The following is a 26,816-nucleotide window of genomic DNA, read 5'->3' on the forward strand; positions in this document are numbered from 1 at the left end:
TTTTCCAGAACAATTTTCTTCACTGCTTGAACGTTTTCATCAGTTGTTGACGTGCTTGGGCGTCCAGAGCGAGGCTCGTTATTGGCATCTTCCTGGCCATCTTGGAAGAGTTTGTACCACTTGTAAACATTTTTTTTACTCAGAACAGTTTCACCGTATGCCACCGTCAACATTTCAAGTGTTTCGGAGCACTTTATTTTATTTTTTACACAAAATTTGATGCAAATCCTTTGATCCATATTTTTCGATAGCAAGAAATCGTCGAGCACGCAAAACACTTATACTCACAACCAAACAAAAAATGCTATAAACTTGAAATTTGGTACAGATGTTCGGGAAGAGTGTACCAATATAACAAAACAAAAAAATCGATAATCGAAAGTACGTTGCCGTGAAATTTGAAAAGTCACCTTACGTTTTGAACACACCTCGTATTTTTAGAACGATCAAGATCGTGAATAAAATCGTTTAATCCAATTTAATCAAACAATTTTGAACTATCTTCTTCAGAACTATATCCAGTATTTTTACAAAAATATATTTAATTTCAGCGATATTAGCAATATCCAACGATTTTTCATTAAAATGAATATTTTCTTCTTTGGAAAAACTTTTATCATCAATTTTAGCTGAGGTCGCACTTTTAACATCACGATATTTGATTTTGTGCAAATATTTATTGCTGAAATCATGCGTATTACGTTGATAAAAGTAGCAATCTATATCATGATCTTGTGTTTCACACGAGATAGTTGGTTCTAGTATAACACGTTGAAGTGGTTTGTTTTGTTCTTATTTTTTCTGTTGATAAGTTTTTTCTACAAGTATTGCAAATTGTCATACGTATCCATGGTTTGTCCCAATTTTTCATCGACCATACGTAACACTTAAAGTATGAAGTTTTGGTCGGATCATTAATTGAACTACCTCAAGATTTCGTTTCGTACTTTCCGCAAATGAAACAACATGTGTTGACTTTTTTAGAACAAGGAGTTTTTAAACTTATTTTTCTTCTTTGAATGAAAAATAAAATAAAATTTATGTAACTATTTATAAATTTGACTAAACATAGAAGGAATCAGTATTACGCTTGGACTTCATTTAATATGAACAATGAATAAAATGAAAAGTTAAAAGCACTCGATACTTAATAATACGATATCGTAAAAATTCAGCTGCCGCCGTTGAACTTTTATTATATAAAATATTTGATACTGATGAGTTTTTGTTTCTATCAATATTCAATCACTATAATCACCTCATATATCCAACCGTTAGCTCGCCACTTAAACGTGATCTCTAACACGCAAAGATTATCAATGAACAAATTTCATTATCTGAAAATCGAATCGTTAGCCAGCCACCGAAACGTAACTTCGAACACGGAAAGATTTGTATGTCATACATGCAAATTTAGGTTGAGAAAAATGTGTGATTTCTAACACATCAATTTATAGAAACAATACACAATGTGTAAAAAGATTAGAAAAATGACTATTCTGTTTTAAAAAAATTACAGTATACAGAATTCAACGATATTGAAATCTATACATTTTTCAATTGCCCAGGGTTCTTACGATTTGAGTTTCGAGATTGACCTATCCTGCGTGTAAGGTTTGCAAAAGCTGAGAATACTTGGAGCTGAAGTTTCGAGCTTAACCTTCTGTTGTGTTAAGGTTTCAGCGCCCAGGATTCTTGGGGCTTGAGTTTCTAGGTTAACCTGTCGTGGGTTTAAGGTTCGCAGGTTTAAGCGCCCAGGGTTCTTAGAGTTTAAGTTTATAGGTTAAGTTGTTGTAGATTCAAAATTCGGAGTACCCAGGGTTCTTGGGGTAAGCGTTTGAAAGTTAACCTATCGCTGGTTTGAAGGTTAAGGGGTCAAACCCCAGGTTTTATGAGATTATTATTGGAGTATTGACCTCTATCATAGGTTTAAACTTTGTGGTGTCCAATGTTTTGAAGTTAAGATAGCTCCGAAGCTATGTAATAAATCCACGGGATTGTGATTATAGAAGGTCGTGTAAATGCTTGGTTTGATTTATTATGTTCGGTATTCCGATGTTTTTGACACGTCATTTCCGACTCGTCACATCCACTATTTTTAGTTTTCGATCACTGTGCTCGTTTATTGCTTTCTGAGTCGCTTAGATTATATTATATAAATTATTATTCTCATACCGAAAATTATGCACTAGTCTCTTATGGCACACCTTAGAAGTGATTCTCGATTTATTTTGGTGCTATAGAAAATTATAATTTTGTCTTCTTCAATGAACGATATCTAACCTTGCAGAAATGCTATTCTAAAAAATCGCTTCATTTTCTTCTATTCTAAAAAAAAAGTAATTTTTGAAGTAGAAGATGTGCCCTTTCTAATATATGATTCGGATTTGCATTAAAATTAAATTGCGCGATGTAAGAAGAGTTGAAATATAGCAAAAACTGTCTTTTGCCCTTTTAGGTTAGGCTATCTCAGAAACCTGATGTATTAGGTGAATTCTGAGGTCAGATTTGGATTCAACGCATCAAAATCCTTTGGGTATACTATGTCTGGTCTCTGAGCCTTGACTTTTGTCAAATTTTGTCGGCCTATGTTATTTTTTTGAGACATTTTATTGAAGGCGACCAAATATTCAACTAAACTACGAAAGTGATTTTTCATTCAAAAACAAATTTTTATTCAGCAGAGAAAAGTAAGGTGTCAAAAAAAAGTTGTAACTCTTTGCTGATTCACCTTATTGCTCGTGCTCCCCTATCCTTTCTTTCTCTCTCTCTCTCTCTCGCTCTTTGCTCCTCGAGCTCGACTCATTCATCTCCCTCTACACTATTAACTAGATTGTGTGTGATATAGTTCCAAAAGTGATTGGTAGATGCGCCCCAACAACATTTATCACATGGAGAAGAATATCTTTAGCAACCTCTCTCCTAATCTCTAATATATTATGTATATATGTACAGTATAATATGGGTATCGATCACCGTCTATTTATTAATTTGCATATTCATAATATTTCTTTTTCTAGTTTCAGAGGAAGCTGCTGCAACAATGAAGGAAATCTTAGCTAGTTTGCCAGGATTTAGTTTCAAATCAAATAGGAGACGATCGAATAAAAGGTTATCTACAGCTGCCCAATTGGAAGCTGGATTAGTCGATTTAGAATCTCCCGCTAGTATTCTATCAAATATAAGTCTTAGAGTTCTTTTAAACAGACACTCATTTCAAGGATTGCCGCCTTTATATCAAAGAAAATTGGCACAATTACTACCAGTTGTAGATAGACAAGTGAGTAAATATTTTTACTTGTTCTCTTATGCAAATTTAGATTCAGAGTTTATCATTGTCATATAATAATTTTAACATGTAAGACAAAACCTGAGATTTGTAAGATTACTGACACTTTATATATACAAAATTTTTTCAAACAGAAAAATGTAATTAATGTTCTTTTAATATAACTCTCAAATTATTATTGATCTATGATTCCAAGTCCTATGGTAGCTTACATGCAAATTTTTACATTATCTGCCAAAATATTCACTGTTCAAAATAAATAGTAGAGTCTATAAGATAATTTTTAATGTTATTGGTATTGCTGTTATTATTACTTTAAGAACTATATTCACAAAGGCACACAAGGTACTCTTCGTTTCCTACAGTTATTAGCATGTGACTTTTCTACCCTATCAATAGCTACATTTTATGGTCGAATCCAAGCCAGTATAACTAACTTGCTACGTAAGTTATAAGCAATAACAAGAATAATGTTTTTATTTACAACGTTATACTTTACACTAATAATCAGCACCATACATTTTACTTTAAACTTAATGCTGTCGTAAATTACGTGGATTTAGCTAGAGGGAAAAATATTTAAGAATATGTCAAAAAATAGAATAGAAAATGAGAATGAACTAAGGTAGTGAATAGGCAAGGAATCAAAAAAACACAGTATTTATATTCCTCTATGTATTTTCGTATGTATACAGCAGCAAATAGATTATTTTGAAATTTTATTCTCTATCTTTATATTAAAAAGTCTAAAATGGTTTCCACATGAAAAATTATACATAATATTTTAGATACATTTTCTCCGATTAACCTTGTAATATAAAAAAACTCATAAAATTTTATTTGTGACAAATTACGTATTCTAAAGTAACGGTTTGACTCTCCTGTTATTTTTATATTTTGATGACTTTAAAATTCACTTGAGTATAGTAGTACTTAAAATTGTTGTTGTTGTTCCAAATTTATTTACAATTTGCCCAACATATTCAGACAATAAGTAAATTTTATTAATACACGATATATGTACATGAAATAAGTAGAATACTCCAATGAGCGTTCTGTCTTTGTTATAAAGTGTAGATGTAACAATTGGGTTATGATTAATTTAGAGATTTATTAATTTATGTTTTATGAGCATGATATTGGTCTTGGATGTCTTATAAAGTTCGTTAATAAGCTTATTAAGGTAGTTATGAAGTCCGGTATTGTATTTTACATATAAGTTTTTTATTTCTTGTTTTACTGATATAACCTGAAGATGATTTCGGCTAATTTTATTAGGAACAAACCATAAAACTCGTACAATATTACATAGGATTTTCGATTGCAATATTTTAAAATTTCAAATAATTAAAAGATAATGTTCACTGATTAAACTCAATAATAAATATATTTCGCAAAGCGATCATATAAAATATTTAGGTACACACCTTGATAGGAGGCTCGCATGGTACGAACATATATTCACAGAATGTAAAGAACTAGAATACAAATGGAAAAAAATTTACTTGTCTTATTGGAAAATAATCGGAGCTATCACTTACAAATAAATTACTGCTCTAAAAAGTTGTATTCAAATCAGAAAACCACTATAGTGGCTCAAAATAATTTTTCCATTTAGTCTGTAAAATAGGTCCATTCTAAGGTTTTTAGACATACTGATAACAAATTTGATGTCAAAAGTCAAAAATTACGAAACCCTAAAATAAGGATAAACTATCCTCTTAGTCGCCAAAATAAACTTTCTATAATAAGGGAGTATAAATATAGTTTTCTGAGGGATTTTTCAACGTTGAATCGAATTCCAAGATCAAAATTACGAAAAAACTATAACTAAACCAGGTCCTAACTTCCTGTGCCAAATAAAACAATTTTTCAAAGTATCAAAATTAGCATCACCCCTGAGGACGGGAAAGCCACTATAGTGGCTCGACCATCGATTATCACTTCACATATGAGTATTCTCCGATATTAGACACACATGCGTTTTCTATAGAAAATACTGAGCAGTTAAATTTCCAAATCGACGTCTTCTAAACGTTAAATACGAGGTCTGTCCGGAAAGTACTAGGCCTACCTTTACATTTTCGTGCTAGCGTTATTCTTTATCATCTGGTGGGTGGCATCCTTCAAAGTAATCCCCACTTGATTGAATAACATGGTTCCATCGATGTTTCCACTTTTCAAAACAGTCCTGGAACTCACTTTTAGAGATAGCCTTAAGTACACTCGTCGCATTGTTTTCAACCGTTGTTTTGTCTTCGAATCGGTGTCCTTTGAGTGGTTATTTAGTTTTGGAAACAGCCAAAAGTCACAAGGGGCTATGTCGGGACTGTATGGAGGTTGTCGAAGCAATACTATATTGTGTTTGCTCAAAAACTGCTACACAGGATTGGATGAATGCGCTGGCGCATTATCGAGATGGAGAAGCCAGTCACCACTTTCCTAAAAGTGCGGCCGTTTTCTTCTTACTGCATCACGCAAACGTTTCAAAATTTGAACGTAGTATTCTTTATTGATAGTCTGACCTGTTAATGCATATTCGTGATGTACAACACCTTCACAATCGAAAAAAACAATCAATATGGACTTAACATTGCTCCGACTTTGACGTGCTTTTTTTCAGAATGCTTCCGCCGTGAAGATTGTTGTTTTGTTTCAGGATCATAACCATAAACCCATGATTCATCACCTGTAATATCTTTTCTAAGCACATTATCATTATTATTAACCATTTCCATATTGTCCAGAGCGATTTCTAAGCGAATGTTCTTTTGCTCTGCTGTGAGCAATTTTGGGATGAATTTCGCACACACGCGTTTCATTCCTAAATTTTCGGTTAAAATTTCTGAAATGATAGTTTTTGGTATCCCAAGGTCTTCTTCTAGTTCTCTCACAGTCATACGACGATCTTGTTCGATTGCAAGTCACACCCGCTAAATATTATCTGCGGTTTTTGTCGTCAAAGATCGGCCGGAACGAGAATCACTATCGACGGAAGTCTGACCATCCTTGAATCATTTATACCCCTCTTTTATTCGTGTTTTGCTCATACACTCGCTTCCGAAGGAGTTTTGCATCATTTCAATAATTTCCGATCTCGTTTTCCCGAGTTAAAAGCAAAATTTGATGCAATTTCATTGATCTTGTTTTTCAGTCATTTTTGACAATATCAAAATCCGACGAACGCGAAAACGGCACTGTAAACAAAGACACGCTGCGCATGAACTATACGTCCGGCAGGTGTCAGTAAGTAACCAATAGATTCGTGAGGCTTTACTGTTGACGGTTCTGTCCGGTAGAGGTCGCTCTAACACTATGGCGCGAAGATATAAACGTAGGCCCCATACTTTCCGGACAGACCTCGTATAGCTATGATTTCTTCGTCATTAATAATTTTAATATTATCTAAGCCTTGTAACACTAAATTTCGGCCTGGCCGTCTGGATTGCTCGCGACTGTCCGCACAAATTATTATTCTGGGATTCGGGAAGCAAAAGACATTCCCACGACTGAATAACGCGTCGAGCATAAGCACGTTTAACGCACAGATTCGAAATCGGGATGAGGAGTGATACAGCGGCGAATAAACACAACAGCGGATTAACACACTAATAATTTAATCGTCAACAATAGGTTACAAGACGACGACCTCGTACTTATACACTACGAGCAGCACAATAACAAACGCGAACACGAAGGTGACTCGGTGGCTGCTCAGCCTGCCGATTCCCTTGTTAGAATTAGATATTATAATAAATGCCCGACAATTCACCGATCGTCGCGCTCCTCTCTCCAGATGAAGGAAAGAGAGAAAAACGTTTCATATAAAAGTTAGTCGTCTTGAGGGTCATTTTCAAGGTAATAATCACGTAATTACCAAAGACCCTGCAAAAGTGTAAAATAGGACACTCTGTATATGATATTTTAAAATGATATAATGAAATTAGTTTTTTTTAATATTTCATTCTGTATTATATTATTTTATTTTGTATTTAAAATCCTATAAATACATTTGTACTAGTATTAGGGTTGGCGAGTGTAGCAGGTAAGGGGGCGTAGCCCTACTTATATATATATATGGGACGATCCATGTCAACCGGATCACTGCTGTGTCCAAAATTTGATGTGACCAAAAAAATCGTGCAACGACTCATTTTAAAGCTTAGGATATCTACTTTCTGATGCTGTGTGCGCCTTTGCAAAATCCAACATGGCGGCTCCAATATGGCGGCTACAAGAGACAAACTCGTAAACAAAAAATTTTATTTTTAAAATTTTTAGTAATAAATGTTAAAAAAATTAATATTTCATATTTTTTTATGAAAATCTGGCTCATTTCCTACAAAAAAGTAAGAGAGACCATTTTCGCTAAAATGAAAAATAAAAATTATAATTTTTTGAAAATTTTCAAAAATAAAAAACTTTGCGATTTTTTACTCAGAAGGAAATGACTTTGGAAAAAAAATTTAAGGAACAAAATTGCTTGAAATTCATCAAGACACAAGTGTGAATTTTTTCTAATTCCTTTGAGCGATTTTTTGCTTTTTGGATTTATCGGATTGTTTGAAAAATTAAAAAACTTCCCAAGATCTTTTACAAAAATAATTAGTTTTCTGAACAATTACGTGCGTGGGTACAACAATACTATTGCAGAAGCAAGCAGCGGTACAGAATCAGCAGATTTGCAGTAAATAAAGGCGAATTGAGGCAGCGCAGCTGATAATAGAGGGGCAGCGGCAGTTGAAATTTTTGCAACAACAATTACGGCTGATCACCGTAATTGCACCGATTGGTAGGTGCACCTTCCGTCTTATTAAGCGATACAAAATACTTTCGATATTTTGTATATTCGTGATATGGTTATTTTTTGTATTCGCGCCGAGCGTTAGTTCGCGGTAATATTCGAATCTTCTCTCTCTCTCTCTTTCTCACGGAAAATAGTTAATTGTAAAATCCTATTCGCGAGCGTTAGTCTTTCGGCCCTACAAAGACAGTAGTGATTTTTTTATTAATTAAAGTCTGTTTAATTTATTCGCATTCGTCATTTAATTTTCCTAGTAGCTTAAGTAATTGAAAAAGGCTTAGGTTTTGATCTAATTACGTCTAGGGGATTAAGAAGATTAGGAGTAAAGTCGCTCACACTTAAAACTCATCAAGTGTAACAAGACACGTGACTTAAGGTGAGTTCAACTCCGTTCGATAGAAGACAACTAGGATAAATCATCTGACGTTAAGGCGAATACATGTATTATAATACGTGTTTAACGGAGTGGCGGTTTGCTCTGCATCGTGGGAGTTTGTTCTTAAATAAATTTCCCATTTTCAGATTTATCTCCCCCCCGTTACATGGCGCCCAACTAGTATCAAGACCCATTTAGTGCGAGTAGGATTGTGCGTCGAAGGTAATCGACGTACGAGAGAGAAAGACGATTGCGCGAGCGCTTAGGAAGGTTTGAGCGGGTGGTAGCGCGAGATCGTGAGCGGTACGCCCTCTGCTGGGGAAAAAAACGAAGTCACTTCGAACTTTTTACTTAAAAATTGTTAAGTTGATTGTAAAAAGGGCCGAAAGCGATAATTATAAGTTGGTCGAAGTGATTTCAGGTCGTTTGAAGTAATCAGGTGTTAACCTATTTTAGACACAGTTTGGTGGATAAAGGGGGGTTGGTAGCACCTGATCGACGATAAAAGCAGAGAGCGCGACCCAAGCGCGCAGTCCAAAAATATTAGCCAGGCGGAGCAAGCAAACAGCAGGCTCCGACCTAAGGTAGGATACGAGGTGTGATCAAAAAGTAAGGTGAATTTTTATTTTTCTCAAAAAATATTTATTTATTCATCAATTTTTATTTTATCTCCTTCAAAGTAATCCCCCTCGGATATAATGCACTTGTGCCAACGCTTTTTCCAATCCTCAAAGCATTTCAAAAAATCATTTTTTGTGATCTTGTTTAGTTGCTCCTTCGATGCCGTCTTTATCTCCTCAATCGTGGCAAAACGCCGTCCTTTCATGGGCCTCTTCAGTTTTGGTAACAAGAAGAAATCACAGGGGGCCAGATCTGGGGAATACGGTGCCTGTGGCATCGTTACTGTGTTGGTTTTAGCCAAAAATTCGCGCACAAGCAACGATGTGTGAGCAGGGGCGTTATCATGGTGCAAAAGCCAATTTCTATTTTTCCACAAATTCGGACGTTTCTGGCGGATTGCTTCGCGCAAATTGCGCATAACTTGCAGGTAATATTCCTTATTTACTGTTCTACCCTGTGGCAAGAACTCATGATGCACCACGCCCCTGCAGTCAAAGAAAACTGTAAGCAAAACCTTTAGATTTGATCGAACTTGGCGTGCTTTTTTTGGTCTTGGTGATCCAGAATGCCTCCACTGGGACGATTGAGTCTTAGTCTCGACGTCATAACCGTATACCCATGTTTCGTCACCTGTTATAACCCTGTTGAGTAAATCTGGGTCATCGTTGACGTCATTCAGTAGCTCTTGGGCGATGCTCATGCGACGTTTCTTTTGGTCGAAATTGAGCAATTTCGGAACAAACTTCGCTGACACACGTCTCATATCTAAAATACTCGTCAAAATTGATTGGTACGAACCAAATGAGATGCCAATATCATCAGCAATTTCTCTAATGGTAGTTCGACGATTTCCCAACACTATTTTCTTCACTTCTTCAACATTCTCATCAGTTGTTGATGTGCTGGGGCGTCCAGAACAAGGTTCGTCGTCGGTGTCTTCTCGGCCTTCTTGGAAGAGTTTATACCACTTGTAAACATTTTTTTGGCTTAAAGTAGACTCACCGTATGCCACTTTCAGCATTTCAAGTGTTTTGGAACATTTGATTCCATTTTTCACACAAAATTTTATGCAAACTCTTTGATCCATGTTTTTAGACAGCAGCAAATCGTGGAGCACGCAAAACACTTCTAACCTTGATGCCTCTCACAAACAAACCAAACATACTACAAAGCTGAAATTTGGAACGTATGTTCTAGACGAGTGTACCGACATAACCAAATAAAAAAGTCGAAGATCGAACGGACGTAGCCCGCTAAATTTCAAAATTCACCTTACTTTTTGATCTCACCTCGTATATTTATAATATTTATAGATAGTTTGCGGAGACTGCGCGCGCTCATAATCTCGCGAGTTTGTGCCTTATAAAAAGGAGTCATTAAGGGTAGTTACACTAAATAGTGTATACCGCGCTCATACCTTGGGTGATATGAAGCGGTAGTGGTCGATTAGGCCAATAATTTCAAACCTCGACCGTATCCTACATCCGTGCGGAGGCAAGATGACTTTGTTGTCAGCACAGATCGACAATTGGGCATTAGAGCTGACCTCTGCACAGCGCGAAAGCTATTTGGCGGATTTAGAGCTGCGCAAGGATGGAAGTGTCATCCAGCAGGCGGCTAGGCTTGGGAGATGGTTGCTAGGATAGTACACCGTCACAGATTTTGAAGAGACCACGCACAGTAAAGATGTGGCGGGGCACAGGAGGCGCATCCGACAAGCGTGGCTCGACACAGTCTGTGACGAGTTGGAAACCCACAGTACAGACGAGAACAGCGACCATCCCCTGAGGATCATCAATAGGGGGGGGGGGGGAATATCCTTGACAGATGTGTCAAGGACATTCGCCTGCCCGGATGAAGACTCTGAGGGTGAAGCCAGCCGCCAAAAAGAGGATGAGCTCATCCAGAAGGCCCTACGTACCCAGGAGCAGAAGGAGGGGGAGAGGAGATGAAGCAATCCGGATCTCAGGTCGCAGGAATCCTGCACCCGGAAGGAACCTCAGGAAGAATTATCCTTGAGTGAAGCTTTCCGGGAACTAGAGTACCTGAAGGAGGGAGTCGACCGCAACCGCAAGCTGGTTGGTCGAATCCTAGAAACCCTTCAGACTCTGCAGGGAATACAGGTGTGTGCGGAGCGCGAGGCACAGGACATGCGCCTACGAATACGAGAGCTGGAAGACGCAATGCATGAGATGGCCAATGCTAGCCGTTCTTTTCAGCGCGACTCGGTTCAACCGCGCTCCGGACGTTATGTGGACTTTCAGGACACATTCACCTGTCACTACGATTCTGGGATTCCGGGAAGCACACCGGCTCCTCCAAGACCACTACCCAGAAGAAGGGACGTCACCCCACCGGAAGCCTTCCGTAGAAGAGGAGGTGAAGAGGATCCGGAAGAATATGGGAGATCCGCACCTGTTCGACAGAGGAGTCGAAGCGGATCATCTGGCACCGGTCCTCAACTATCCTCAGGGCTCTCCACAACCTGAGATGTTGGAAAAATTGTCCGCGGATGGAAATTGAGGTTTGTGGGCAGTAGGGCACAGAGCGTAGATACGTTACTGTCAAGGTTGGAAGACCTGCGCATAGGCACAGGGCTAAGTGATGACGAAGTGCTTTGTTCCGTATCAGAGATCCTCGAATGTAAGGCGAGGACCTGGTACGATAACAACAAGTACCAGTTGCTTAGTTATACAGAGTTCGTCGCTGACGCCCGGGATTGGTTCGGCACTTGTACGCAACAGCAACAAAGGCTGTTGCAGGAAGCCCAGAACCGGTTCCAAGGTGAGGACGAACTAGTGCGAGACTACGTGTCCAACCTGGTGGCTCTTGTCAATAGACTAGAACCACCGATGCCCTTGGAGAGGTTATTAGACCTACTCCATGCAAACCTCCTTCCAAATATCCAAATTCAGCTACTTCGGAGCGAGATGAAGTCGTTACGCGAATTGAACAGAAGGGCGACCGAGATACAGAACACCTTATCTTACGGTCGTCGTCCACGTGTGTTCGCCGACCCCAACTCGACGATTTTCCCTCAGCATGACTACTAGCCGAGCAAAAGAACGGCTGGTAATAAATCCCAAACCGCTACAATGGCCAGCGAAGGGAAGGCGCGTGCGAAGAAGGAGGGAGATCCACAGCGTGGACAGGGCGTGGAGAACCCTGCCAGGAGGCCTACCGAACAAGCATCGGTATCGGCTACGCAAGCTTCCACTTCTGATAAGAAGATGGAAGAGCGTCTGGAGGGCATCGAGCGGATGTTGCGCAAATTGGCCAATGAGGTGCAAGGCAGCCCTCCAGAACAGCGTAAGAGCCGATGGCGTGGGGGAAGGAAAAATTCTCCTTCTCCTAGGTCTTCTGGTGAGCGGCGAGAAGGACATAGGAGGAAGATTGACTTCACCAAGCCTCCTCAGTGTTCCGCTTGTGTCAAACTGGGATTTAGTCGTAAATTCTGCCCAGATCGCAACAAGGGAAACGGCAAGGAGAGCGAAGAGAAGAGGTCATCTTCCCGTCTCCAGTAGATTCGACCTCTCGCTGCGGGTCGCCGATGGGAAACAGCAAGTTGTCGGCGACCCAGGGATCCAAACAGGTCATAGAAGGGCATCAAGAGAGCCCGGGGCCTAGCGGTATGTTGGAGCAGAAGGCAATCGAACCTGATGCCAGCCCTCGGCAGAATATAAGAGTAGTCATTCTGGAGGGACCAAATGGCCACATACAAATTGTGGAGGAGAGGGAAGACTCCAGGGAGAGCCTCTCCACACAAAAAGCTCCTCTGCCGATGGGATCCACGAGTAGAAGCAAGCCCACCGTCGTCGCAGCAGCGGAAGGGAAAAAGCCGCTGAAAAGCACGACGATGAGAGGCAAAGATGCGACTCGTGGATATGACCCTGAGGATGAGACCAGGTCGTGGTTGCGGGTAGACATAGGTGACTTTAGAATTAGAACACTATGATACTGGCGCCTCATCCACGGTCATGGGTCAATTAGGGCTGAGATTGGCATCGGAGATGGGACTCGGATTGAATGTGACCAGAGCGGGCGATGCAAGGCTCGCTGATGGGCGCCCATGCCCTATAATTGGTCACGTGATGTTCCCCTTTAAAGTAGGAAGAATCACGAAGGAAATCATAGTCACCATTACGCCACTGCTCACAGACGACTGCTATGTAGTCGCGAACTTTATAAGAGAGTTCCGCGCAGTTTTGGATCCCGACGAGGATGAGTTATGGCTTAAGGACGCCCAAGTGAAAGTACCAATGGATGTGGTTGGAATTGATGGCACGGCATTTCTCGCACCGGTAGGACTGTGGGAGGCCACACAGACACAGCTGGAGGAAATAGAAGACCTCGTTAATGGATTGATTCCTGACGGAGGTCAGGCTTTAGGCTGTACCGTGGGGGTTGAGCACCAAATAGATGTTGGAAATGCTCGACTCATCAAACAGAAATACTACCCAGTCTCTGATAGAGTGCGAGAGGAAATGCACACGCTGGTCAAAGATATGCTGGAAAAAGATGTAATCGAACCAGCGACCAGCGGATGGTCGAGTCCAATAGTAATGGTAAAGAAGGCTGATGGAAACTATCGGTTTTGCGTGGATTACCAAATGGTAAATGTGATTACCAAACCTGATGCCTACCCTTTACCATATATGAACGACATCCTAAGACGGATAAGGGATGCAAAGTTCATATCTACTTTGGACTTGAGCAGTGCGTACCATCAAATTTCCCTAAAGGAAGAATCGCGTCCGATATCAGCGTTTACAGTACCTGGATTAGGGCACTTTCAATTCAAGAGAATGCCCTTCGGACTGTCATACGCAGGAGCGACATTCCAGAGGTTGATGGACAAGGTGATAAGCCCGGATATGGATCCATTCGCTTTTGCTTACCTTGACGACGTAATTGTGGTTTCGTCGTCTTTTGAGGAGCATAAGCGGCACCTAGAAATGGTATTAAAGAGAATTCTAGGTGCGGGCTTAACCATCAACAAAGCCAAAAGTCACTTCTGCAAGACGGAAGTCAGGTACTTGGGAGTTCTTGTAAACCAGGACGGAGTAAGACTGGATCCAGAGAAGATACGACCGATATTGGAATATCCAACACCCCGGACTGCGAAACAGGTGAAGCGATTCATGGGAATGATCTCGTGGTATAGACGTTTTATACCCGACTTTGCCATGATTCCTGAACCTATAAACCGCCTGACAAAGAAGAATGTACGTTTCTCTTGGGAGGAGGAGCAAGAGCGAGCTTTCACGAGGTTGCAGGAGGCGATGACTTCCGCCCCAATACTGTAATCTCCCGATCCTAACGGTCAGTTTATACTACAAACTGATGCTAGTGACAGTGGGATCGGGGCAGTCCTAACGCAAGATGTCGATGGAGAAGAGCGTGTGATAGAATACGCTAACCGATCACTCAACAGCGCTGAGAGAAATTGTACGGTCTCAGAAAAAGAGTGCTTGGCAGTGGTATGGGCTATTGGAAAGTTCCGGCCGTACATTGAAGGGCATCACTTCAGGGTCATCACTGATCATAGATGCCTGAAATGGCTCCACAATATGAGAAATCCCACGGGAAGACTAGCGCGATGGGCGCTAGCATTGCAAGGCAATGTCTTCGATATTGAATATCGAAAAGGGGATCTCAATGTAGTGCCTGATGCATTGTCTAGGGCCTATGAGGAGGAGGGGATTGAAGTGAGTGCCATAAATAGTCGGCCGGAGACCACTGACGCCTGGTATTTGCAACAATACCAGGAAGTATGCCAAGACCCACACTCTTACCCTACTTGGAAGGTAGTGAGTGGGAGGCTATATCATTATCAGCCTGATGAGGACAGTGAAGGGTCCATCGACAACGATGAAGCGTGGAAGCTTGCGGTGCTTAGGGAGAAAAGGCACCAGGTGCTCTAGGAGGTCCATGATGCTCCTACAGTAGGGCATCAGGGACGAGAGCGTACGTTCTCCAGGGCTAGGCGCTTGTACTACTGGCCTAAGATGTATGATCAGGTCAGGGAGTACGTAAAGAGTTGCCCGGTGTGTCAACAAAATGGCGTCCGATATGAAAATTTCTTTTTAAATTTCATGATTTTTTTACTCGAAAACCAAGCATTTTCGTAGAAATTTTCTAAGATCATAATTCTCTTAAAATTGATAAAAGAATATCTTCAAATTTTTTCAGTATGGTCCGGGAAATTTTTAAATTTTTGCAACAATACCAAATTGAAAATTTCAAAATTGTATCGGAAAATTCTGAAATACTTCCAAGATATTCTCCGATCAATGTTAAGACATTTTTGTACTTGGAAAATGTCATGTAAATATTATAGTTTTCGAGCAAAATACGCTTAAAGTTTACTCTACCAATCTGACGAAGGTACAAAAGAAATGTTTTCAGCCATTCATACTATACAAATGTTGCCCAATTCTCACCATGGAGAGATAGACGTTACCGGGAATCTCTTTTCTTTCCGTTTTTTTTAATAATTTTTATTCGTTATTTTAATGTTTTTAATTTTTTATTAATTTTTTTCAGTTTTTCCAAGTATTGGAACGGTAGTCGATTCGATCAATCGATACGTTTGCGGTTCGGTAGCACTCGCGATACTAGAGTGAACGTCTAAGAGAGAGAAAAGGCGCGCGAGAGTTCAATTTTCAGTTAAGCCTCAGCTGTTGTTCGGGAAATTGCCAAAATTTTCATTTCGTGTTTTGCCGTTTGCCGAAAAATAGTTTTTCTTTGGTTTTGATATGTGCGAGAGTGTGATAGCGAGGAGATAAATAAACAGCTAAGCCAGTAACAGTGCGTTATCGGAAGAGCCGCAACCGACCTGGAAACGAAGCGCAGCTCCGTTGCAGCATCACCCGGGAGCAATAGATATTTGCTGATTAACAATTACGGCTGATCACCGTAATTACACCGCAGGGTAGGTGCACCTACCTTTTTTCTGCGCTACCAAATACGAGGGTGGTCCGATAAGTACTTAGTCTACAAAAGAAAAACGAAAATTTTGGAAAAGTGGCGTTTTATTTTTCAACATAGTCTCCTTTTAGTTCGATAAACTTGGTCCAGCGATGCTCCAACTTCTTTAACCCGTCTGAAAAATACGTTTCCTCGAGGTCTGAAAAGTAGGCTTCCGTGGCAGCGATTACCTCCTCATTCCACTCAATGTTCTGCCCGGCGAGTGACTTTTTCAAGTTTGGAAACAAAAAGAAGTCGCACGGGGCTAAATCTGGAGAATATGGTGGATGGGGCAGCAGTTCGTAGCCTAATTCGACCAATTTGGCCATGGCGACGGCGGAGGTGTGAGCCGGTGCATTGTCATGGTGGAAAAGCACTTTTTTCTTCGCCAAATGGGGCCGTTTTTTCTGCAATTCGACGTCGAATCGGCCCAATAATTCGGCATAGTACAGCCCTGTGACCGTTTTACCCCTCTCCAGGTAGTCGATGTACGAGGTGTGATCAAAAAGTAAGGTGAATTTTGAAATTTAGCGGGCTACGTCCGTTCGATCTTCGACTTTTTTATTTGGTTATGTCGGTACACTCGTCTAGAACATACGTTCTAAATTTCAGCTTTGTAGTATGTTTGGTTTATTTGTGAGAGGCATCAAGGTTAGAAGTGTTTTGCGTGCTCCACGATTTGCTGCTGTCTAAAAACATGGATCAAAGAGTTTGCATTAAATTTTGTGTGAAAAATGGAATCAAATGTTCCAAAACACTTGAAATGCTGAAAGTGGCATACGGTGAGTCTACTTTAAACCAAAAAAATGTTTACAAGTGGTATAAACTCTTCCAAGAAGGCCGAGAAGACACCGACGACGAACCTCGTTCTGGATGCCCCAGCACATCAACAACTGATGAGAATGTTGAAGAAGTGAAGAAAATAGTGTTGGAAAATCGTCGAATTACCATGAGAGAAATTGCTGATGATATTGGCATCTCATTTGGTTCGTGCCAATCAATTTTGACGAGTGTTTTAGATATGAGACGTGTGTCAGCGAAGTTTGTTCCGAAATTGCTCAATTTCGACCAAAAGAAACGTCGCATGAGCATCGCCCAAGAGCTACTGAATGACGTCAACGATGATCCAGATTTACTCAACAGGGTTATAACAGGTGACGAAACATGGGTATACGGTTATGACGTCGAGACTAAGACTCAATCGTCCCAGTGGAGGCATTCTGGATCACCAAGACCAAAAAAAGCACGCCAAGTTCGATCAAATGTAAAGGTTTTGCTTACAGTTTTCTTTGACTGCAGGGACGTGGTGCATCATGAGTTCTTGCCACAGGGTAGAACAGTAAATAAGGAATATTACCTGCAAGTTATGCGCAATTTGCGCGAAGCAATTCGCCAGAAACGTCCGAATTTGTGGAAAAATAAAAATTGGCTTTTGCACCATGATAACGCCCCTGCTCACACATCGTTGCTTGTGGGCGAATTTTTGGCTAAAACCAACACAGTAACGATACCACAGGCACCGTATTCCCCAGATCTGGCCCCCTGTGACTTCTTCTTGTTCCTAAAACTGAAGAGTCCCATGAAAGGACGGCGTTTTGCCACGATTGAGGAGATAAAGACGGCATCGAAGGATGAACTAAACAAGATCACAAAAAATTATTTTTTGAAATGCTTTGAGGATTGGAAAAAGCATTGGCACAAGTGCATTATATCCGAGGGGGATTACTTTGTAGGAGATAAAATAAAAATTGATGAATAAATAAATATTTTTTGAGAAAAATAAAAATTCACCTTACTTTTTGATCACACCTCGTAGATCACACCTCGTGAATTCCAGAAAACGGTGGCCATCACCTTTCCGGCCGATGGGGCAGTCTTCACCTTCTTCAGAGCACTTTCGCCGGGTAAAATCCACTGTTTCGACTGTTCCTTGGTCTCTGGTGTATACCAGTGGATCCATGTTTCGTCGACTGTCATGAAACGACGCAGAAACTCCTTCGGATTGCGCTTAAACAGCGTCAGACATTGCTCTGAAGTTGTCTCACGGTTGCGCTTGTTGTTCGGAGTGAGCAAACGCGGCACCCATCGCATCGACAGCTTTCTCATGCCCAAAATTTCATGCAAGACATGACCCAGGCGGTCTTTTGAGATGCCTACGATCTTAGCTATCTCGCGCACCTTCAATGGTCGATCTGCCAATACGAGATCGTGAATTTTTGTCACGTTATCCTCCGTGGTAGCCGTTTTCGGAGCACCTGGACGTGGCTCTTCAAAAATCGACGTGCGACCACGTTGAAACTCGTTAAATCAATTTTTGACGGTCGCCATCGAAGGAGAAGAATCACCGCACACAGCATCCAAGTGCTTTTTGATTTCACTGCGCGATTTCCTTTCCAAAAACAAGAATCGAATCACCGACCGATACTACTCTTTTTCCATTTTTCAAAAATCAACGGACACACTTGCTTTCACACGCTCTCAAAAATAAGCTACAACTCCGATCCGTGCTGAAATCTTGACAGTAACCATCGAGAAGGTTGTACTACGTGATAGAATATTTCTTTTGCGAGAGTGGCGCCATCGGACGGTGAGGCTAAGTACTTATCGGACCACCCTCGTACTTTCGAAGGTATGTTGTCAAACACAACCGTTTTCGAATTCGAGCGTTCGATTTCGCGGCAGAATTTTGAATTCTCTCTCTCTCTCTCCCTCTCTCTCTCTCCCTGTATTATTGTAAAATTGTAAATCCTATTCGTGTGTGCAAGTCTTTAGGCTGAACGAAGACTGTAGTTTTTACTGTTAAACGATTTTAATTTGATTCGCCGCATTACGTAATTTCGTTCCCTTTAATTTAACGGATCCGTCACCAGTTATTTTTTCAAATCGATTTCATCTACGGAATATTGGAAAGGAACATTAGTCTCCGTACACGTAAAAGTAAGCAAGTGTCAAGTCAGATGATTTAAGGTAAGTTCAACGCTGTTGGAAAAGGAGACATTGGAACGAAAGTATCAAACGGAAAGGCGAATACTCGTATACTCATAGGTGATTAACGGGGCGGCGGTCAGCTCTGCATCGTGGGATATTGTTCTTAATTAAACTCAATTTGCATGAGCTAATCCACCCCGTTACAGTATTTAATTATTTTTCATTGATGTTTCTGTGACATATCTCATAAGTTATTCAAAAGACACATGACTTGTTGCAGCATTGAAGGTAGAAATATAAATTGTAATCTTCACAATATTTATTACTCGTAACTGCACATTTCCTTTCACTACAATTTTTTTTAGTGAATAAGTTTTTAGTATATGATGTTGCTTTTTTTTGGCATGATATTGTCGACTAATCTCCAGAGCAAAATCTTTCGTACCAACTTTTCGATCACTTTTGTTACATATATTATATAACACTGTAGCGTTAGTTATGGACGACTGTATCAAGCTTTAAAAATGACCATGTCCATTTTTTAGATCTTATTATCGGAAGAAGCCTATTGTAGAGCTGATCATGTATATCTATACCCGCCATAAATTTATTATAGTGACTGAAAGTATTTGGATACTGCAAATCGGTCTTCTTCTTTTCAATTTTGTGGTAACGTTTGACACTAGATAACGGAGTAACACCCGGAGCAGTAGAAAGAATTGATACTACTGTAATAAAATTCATGTTACTGCTTTTTTCAGGCTTTGCAACATATGTCCCTTTTGCAGCATTTTTTTGTATTTCATTTTTTTCGGGAACCTCTATCAACTCTAACTGTACCAGTTGCTTTAAGACCAATTTTTTTCAAGCGAACTAACAAATCTGGACTTGTGAAGAGATTATCAAAATATATATGATATTAATATATTTTTCTTGCCGTAGTACTCATCAGTAATTGTTCAAACATTTGAAGAACAACTTTACTTCCCTGAGGACACGTAGGTAAAAAAGCCGATGTCTTATGTTTTTTCCACAGTCTATATCAAAATCAAATAAGTAGCCGTCAGCAGTGCACAAGGCCCACATCTTTATTCCAAATCTAATGTGCTTAGATTTTATAAACTGTTTAAGAGAATTCTTCCCATAATATTTCACTATCATTTCATTAATAGAGAGGGCTGTTGAGAAAAAACCAAATTGTCTGTTGTTCTTTCGAAAAATATCCACCATTTTTCTAACCCGCCACACTTTGTCATCATCGTTTTGGTCTTCAGGAACTGAATATTTTATAGACAACTTTATTTTTTCAAAATTATGCCGAGACATTGCTGGTATTATCACTTTCGATTTCAATAAAGGATCAGTAGACCAATAGTCTCTTTGAGATGAACTTTTATTAAAGATAGTAAATACTACTATTCTATTAAAAGTATTTAGTTCATCCTGAGAAAGAGCTTTTTTAGCTTAAGTGCACGATATCATGTGATTTTTCATCTCTGTTCAAAAAAATAACTTAAATAGTTCTGTAGACGATCGAGATGTTATTCCAACTTTATCTTTGTCAGATAACAATATTTCATTGGTCAAACTTTCATTCAAAGGATATTCCGCCTGTTCCCATTTGTACTAATAATTCATCTCTAACTTTTTCTGTGTTCCAGAATAGTTACTCAATACTTTCTCATAAGACCTGTATTGAAGAAAAGACTCAAAAGAGAGGTTATCATCAAATTCGTCACATTCGTTAGATATATTAAATTCGTCAGATTCATAAGAATCTGATTCCCCAGAACCATCAGCATCTAGAATAAAAATAGCATCAACAAATTTTTTTTTTCAACAGCTTCTATCCTTTCTTTCTTAGCGTACGTTATCATTGTCGAATGGACATTGGATTTTTCTGCAGAATTAGATTCAAAAGAAGGATCACTTGATTTTCTTTTTGGCATATTTTACAGATATTAAAATGAAATTGTAATTGAAGAAATATACTTACACACTGGGGAGTTAGATTTCACTCCAGGGGAGTGTGGACGTGTCTTGGAGGTGAATGCGAGTTTTGGTGAGAAAGTCAAAGAGGAAAAGTGTTTGAGGAGAGAAATAGAGGTGAAAAGAGCGTGGCGGTGGAGGAAGAGTGGAGAAGAGAGAGAGAGAGAGGCCTGGAGAAGAGCAGGAAAAAGCAGAGAGAAAGGAATAAAGAAAAAAAATAAAAGTTGAGGTTAAGAGAGAAAACCAGAAAGCGGGAAAGGCAGGCAGAGAGGAGGGGCGGTAAGAAGTAAAGGCAGAGACAGAAAAGGTAAGACAGGGAATAAAAGTGGGATCACGGGTAGTTATAGAGAGTCGAATTAAGGCGTACGGGATAGGATGGAAAAATTTGTGACAACAGAAAAATTAAGAGATAAAGGTGGAAGGTTGGATAAGAAAGGCCCAGAGGAGGAAAAGAAGAAAAGAGTAAAGGTGGTGAGGGGGAGAGAGAGCGGGGAGGGGCTAAGGAGAATAATAGAGGAGAAATGAGAGAGGCAAAGAGATGCAAGAGTGACAGCAAGGGAAGCGAGATGGATGGGGGGGGGGGGAAGGATTGGACAACACGATAAGAGAAGTGGAAAAAAGTAGTGGTGCAGAAGATATAATGGAAAAGATACGGACAGACATAAGGGAATTAAGAGAGGTATGGGAGGAGGAAAGGAAAGAATGGATAGAAATGTTTAAAGAAATAATGGGAAAAATGGAAAGAATGGAGGCAGAAGGGAAAAGAAGAGAAGAAAGGTGAGAGAAGGAAATAGGAAAAGTTAGGAAAGAACAAGAGAGAGAGAGAGAGAAGAAAGAAAGAAAGAGACGAAAGAAGAAAGGGAAAAAGCAGAACGTAGAGAAATGAAACTGCAGGAAAAATGGGGAGAGAGGATGGACCAGTTGGAACAGGAGTGCGTGAAACTAAAAGAAAGCATAGAAGGAGGAAACAAGAAGCAAAGAGGAACAGAAGTAGGCAAGAAGGAAGAATTAGAGCATATGAGAGAAAAAATGGATAGAGAAAGTAGGATAAACAATATAATAGTGACAGACTTAGAAGGTGAGTTAAGATGGGAAAAGAAGGGAGAGGCAGAGGTCTGGTTAAGGGAAGTACTAGAAATGAAAGGAGAGATAGGGAATCTGAGAAGAATAGGAGGAACAGCGGAGAGAGATGATCAGAGAAAAAGAAGAAAAAACATGTGGCAAATTAGATGCGCGTCATGGGAACAAAAAGAAGGAATTATGAAGAAGAAAAAGAATATGGCACAGAAAAAGATATACATAGATCAGGACTGGACGTGGAAGCAGAGAAATATAAGAGAGGAAGTAAGATGGAAAGCGAAAGAAATAAGAAGTAAAGGTAAAGAGGTAAAGATGTGGCATAACGGGGTGAAATCAGAGGAAGAAGAATGGTGGTGGAGCGAGAGAGAGGGAAAAATGGTAGGAAAAAGGGCGGAAGGGTTTCGAAAACAATAGGGATAAAAGAGAGAGAGAGGAGGGAAGGGAGAGAGAGGGAAGAAATGCAATAAAGATACTATTCTTGAACGTGGCGGGGGTGGGGAGCATGGAGGAAGAGGACTGGGAATATGTTAGGGAATTCGACATAATAGGGCTAACGGAAACCTGGGTGAAGAGGCAAGGGGCAAGAACTGGTGTGGAGAAACAACTGAAAGGGTACAGCATAGAGTGGAGGGACTCAAGAAGGGAAGGAAGAAGGGGGAGAGAAATAGGGGGAGGAATAATGGCGGTAAGAGAGAGGAAAGGGATGAATAAGGTTGAATGGAAGAAAGAAAGGATAAGTGAGGTAATAGTAGGAGAAATAAAGATCGGAGGGAGAGAATACATGATAGCATTGGTGTATATGCAACATGAGAAGAAGGAAAACTATGAATACCTAAGTGAAGAGATAGAGGAGAACAGAGGAAAAACAATAATTATAGGAGGAGACTTCAACGCAAGAATAGGAAACGAAGGAAGGGAATGGGAGACAGAAGAAAACCTAGAAGAAATTAAGGCCAAGGATAAAGTGTTAAACGCAGAGGGAGAAGAAATGATAAAATGGCTAGGAGAAATGGGCTTAGTGATAACGAATGGGAGAAAAGAAGGAGATGAAGAGGGAGAAATAACATATATAGGAGCGAGAGGAATGTCAACGATAGACTATGTAGTAGGTAACGAGGAAGGTGATGAGGCGATAAAAAAGGTTCAAACAAAGGAGAGGGTAAAGTCGAACCACTTACCAATAGAGGTGGAATTGGGAGACAAAATAGCTGAAGAAAGAAAAGAAGAGAAAGAAAGAATGATAGACGACTGAAGTGAAGAAGGTATAAGGGAGTAGCAGAGATGGATAGACGCAATAGATAAACGTCAAGATAAATGGAAAGATATAAAAAATAGAGTGAAGAACGTAGTTGTAAAAAAGAAGATAAGGAAAAAAAAAAGGATCAAAAACAAGCTGGTGGAGAAAAGAATGTAAGACAAAAAGGGATAGGGTGATTGCAGAGTTAAATAAGGTAAGAAAAGGGGAAGGAGACAGAGGCAAATACTTAGAAGCAAAGAGAGAATGCAGAGAGGAAATAAGAAAAGCAAAGAAGATGAAGGGAAAAGAGTTGTAGAAGAAGTAAGAACAGATAAGACGAGAAGAAAATTCTGGGATAAAGTGAATGGCAATAGGAAGAAAAGAATTGGATTAGATGAAAATATAGGAAAAGAAGAATAGTTAAAGCACTGCAAGGGACAACTGGGAGAGAAAGAACAGGAAGAAAGTAAAGGGGAAGAAACCGAAGACAGCGAAGGAGAGGAAGGTGAAGAAATCAAAGAAAGAGAAATAAAAGAGGTAATAAGAAAAATGAAAAAGAAAAAGGCGACAGGAGAAGATGGTATAGCAAATGAAGCGTCGGTGGAAGGCACGAAAGGCTTGATAAAAGATATGACAAAATGCTTAAAGGGAATATGGAACGGAGAAGGATATCCGGAAGAATGGAGGAAGGGAATAATAGTACCAATATATAAGAAAGGGAGGAAAGAAGAAGTAGGAAACTATAGAGGAATAACGCTGATGGATACGGGATATAAAATATATGCGGAAATACTGAGAAAAAAGCTGGAAAGAGAACTAGAAGCTAAAGAAACGCTAAGTGATACGCAGATGAGATTTAGGAAGAAAAGAGGAACAATGGACGCGATATTTATATTAAAAACAATAATAAGGAAGGAAATAAGGGAAAAAGGAGGAAAACTGTTCGTATTCTTTGCAGACGTGAAGGCCGCTTTTGATAAAATAAAGAGGAAGAAAATATGGGAAACAATGAAAGAGAAAGGGATAAATAGAAAAATTAGGAAAAGAATAGAAGAAATATACATGAAAACAGGGAGTAAGGTAAAAGTTGGAGGAGAAATAATTGGGGAGTTTGAGACTTACAAAGGCGTAAGGCAAGGGTGCCCTTTGAGCACCACGCTATTTAATCTTGCCTTCGCCGACCTGGAAGTGAAGATCAAGCAGGTGCAGGAAGGAGGGGTAGTGATAGGAAGGAAGAAAATATGGACATTAGGATACGCAGATGATATAGTGATGATGGCAAAGAGTGAAAGTGGAATGAAATCAATGCTGAAAAAATTAAAAAGATACCTGGAAGAAAGGAGATTAGAGTTAAATGTAGGAAAATCAAAGATGATGAAATGCAGGAGAGGAGGAGAAAGGGGGAAGAAAGAAGAAATCGAATGGGAAGATGAACGATAGAGATGGTTAAAGAGTACAACTACTTAGGATATGTGATAAGCAGAAATAACGGAAATAAAAAGCAGATAAAGAAGGTAGAAGGGAAAATAAATATGGGACTCGGAAAGTTATGGGGGCTAGGAGAAAAGCTATTTAGAGAAAACTGGGAGCTAAGGATGAACCTGTTCGATGCTCTGGCGAAAAGCGTGATTATGTATGGAGCAGAAATCTGGGGATGGAAGAGATATGAGGAAATAGAGAGACTACAACTAAAATACATAAAGTGGGTATTAGGATTAGATTGAAACACGCCAAGTTACCTAATACGATGGGAAACAGGAAGACAAGAAATGAAAGAAACAGCATTAGAAAGAGCAATGAAGTATGAAAACAAAATAAGAGAAGAAAGAGATGGCTCAATAAAAAAAGAAGCATGGAGAGAATTAAAGAAAAGGCAAAGAAATGAAAAAGATAAAAAGGGTAAGAAGGAGAAGAGAGAGGAAAGGCTGGAAAAAGATGAAAAAGATGAAAAAGAACTAGAAGAAAAGCTAGAAAAATCAAGATACATAAACGAGTGGAAAGAGCTGAAAGAAGAAATGAAAAGGTATAGGTTAAAGGAAATTCAAGGAGAGGGAAGAATAAAAGGCCTGCAAATAAGGGAAAGGTTTAGGTTAGGTAATGAAACGAGGAAGCAGGTATTGGGAAAAAGAAGAAAATAAGAGATGCAGAATGTGTATGAAAGAGGAAGAAAATTGGAAGCACATAGTAGAAAAATGTGAAAAAAGCAGAAAGGAAGGGGAAGAATGGGAAAAAATAATATTCGGAGTACAAATAGAAAACCGCCGTTTTCCCATAGGTGGCGTCAGCATTGCACGTCGGTAAAAAATTGTTAACAGGAACGTTACATAGCCAGCTGAGGCATTTGTCAACAACTCTTCATCACCTCGCTTGTCTATTTTTACTGTGCTTTGTTTTGTTCGTGCGCAAAAATGGCAAAATTCGAGGCGAACAGGAGACATTTGCGGGAAGTGTTGCTTTTTGCATTTCATTCGGGAAAAAATGCAGCTGAGGCGCGTCGAATGATTGTAGAAACTTATGGTAACAGCTGTATTAGTGAAAGAACGTGTCGGGAATGGTTCCAAAAGTTTAGAAATGGCGAGTATGACGTAGATGACAAGGATCGTCCCGGACCCGTAAAAAAGTTCGAGGATGCGAAATTGGACGCTTTGCTGGATGAAGATTCTTGCAGAACGCAACAGGAACTTGCGGATTTATTGGGCGTAACTCAGCAAGCCGTTTCCCATCGCTTGAAATGCTTAGGAATGATCCAGAAAGTGGGATGTTGGGTGCCGTACGAGCTGAAGCCGAGGGACATCGAACGGCGTCTTGTCACGTGCGAACAATTCCTCCAACGGCAAAAAAGGAAGGGTTTTTTGCATCGCATTGTGACCGGCGATGAAAAGTGGATACACTATGACACCCCAAAGCGGAGAAAATCGTGGGGTCTTCCCGGCCATGCATCAACTTCGACAGCGAAACCAAACATTCATGGCTCGAAGCTGATGCTGTGTATTTGGTGGGACCAGCTTGGCGTAATTTACTATGAACTCCTGCAACCACGCGAAACCATCACAGGAGACCTCTATCGGACGCAATTGATTCGTTTGAGTCGAGCGTTAAAGGAAAAACGTCCAAAGTACGCGGAAAGGTCATATTTCTGTATGACAACACTCGGCCACATGTTTCCAATGTCGTGAAACCATACCTGGAAACTTTGAAATGGGACATCCTATCGCACCCGCCGTACTCTCCTGACATTGCCCCTTCTGATTTCTACTTGTTCCGATTGATGACGCATGACCTGGCCGAACAGCACTTTCGTTCTTACGAAGAAACCAAAAATTCGATCGATTCGTGGATCGCGTCAAAAGACGAACAGTTTTTTCGAAGAGGAATTCAGAAGCTGCCAGAAAGATGGGAAAAAGTTGTGACTAAGGATGGAAATTATTTTGAAGAATGAGATTGTAACGAGTTTTTTACAATAAAACCTCAAATTGTTAGAAAAAACGGCGATTTTCTATTTGTACTCCCAATAATAGGAAGC

At 39.9% G+C, this 26,816-nt stretch overlaps 1 protein-coding gene across 3 annotated transcripts in view; it reads left to right on the plus strand.

The window, feature by feature from the left end:
- LOC131675495 (kinesin-related protein 4) overlaps nucleotides 1–26,816 on the plus strand; it is a 596,376-nt gene that overhangs the window by 79,148 nt on the left and 490,412 nt on the right. For all 3 annotated transcript variants that reach the window (XM_058954494.1, XM_058954493.1, XM_058954495.1), the window contains one exon: nucleotides 3,021–3,280. In XM_058954494.1, the coding sequence (XP_058810477.1) occupies nucleotides 3,021–3,280 (260 nt within the window). The remainder of the gene's footprint in view (nucleotides 1–3,020; nucleotides 3,281–26,816) is intronic.

The sequence above is a fragment of the Phymastichus coffea genome, unplaced genomic scaffold (assembly GCF_024137745.1).
Source record: "Phymastichus coffea isolate CEN01 unplaced genomic scaffold, Cenicafe_Pcof_1.1 PCOF00024, whole genome shotgun sequence".
NCBI classification, from domain to species: Eukaryota; Metazoa; Arthropoda; class Insecta; order Hymenoptera; family Eulophidae; genus Phymastichus; species Phymastichus coffea.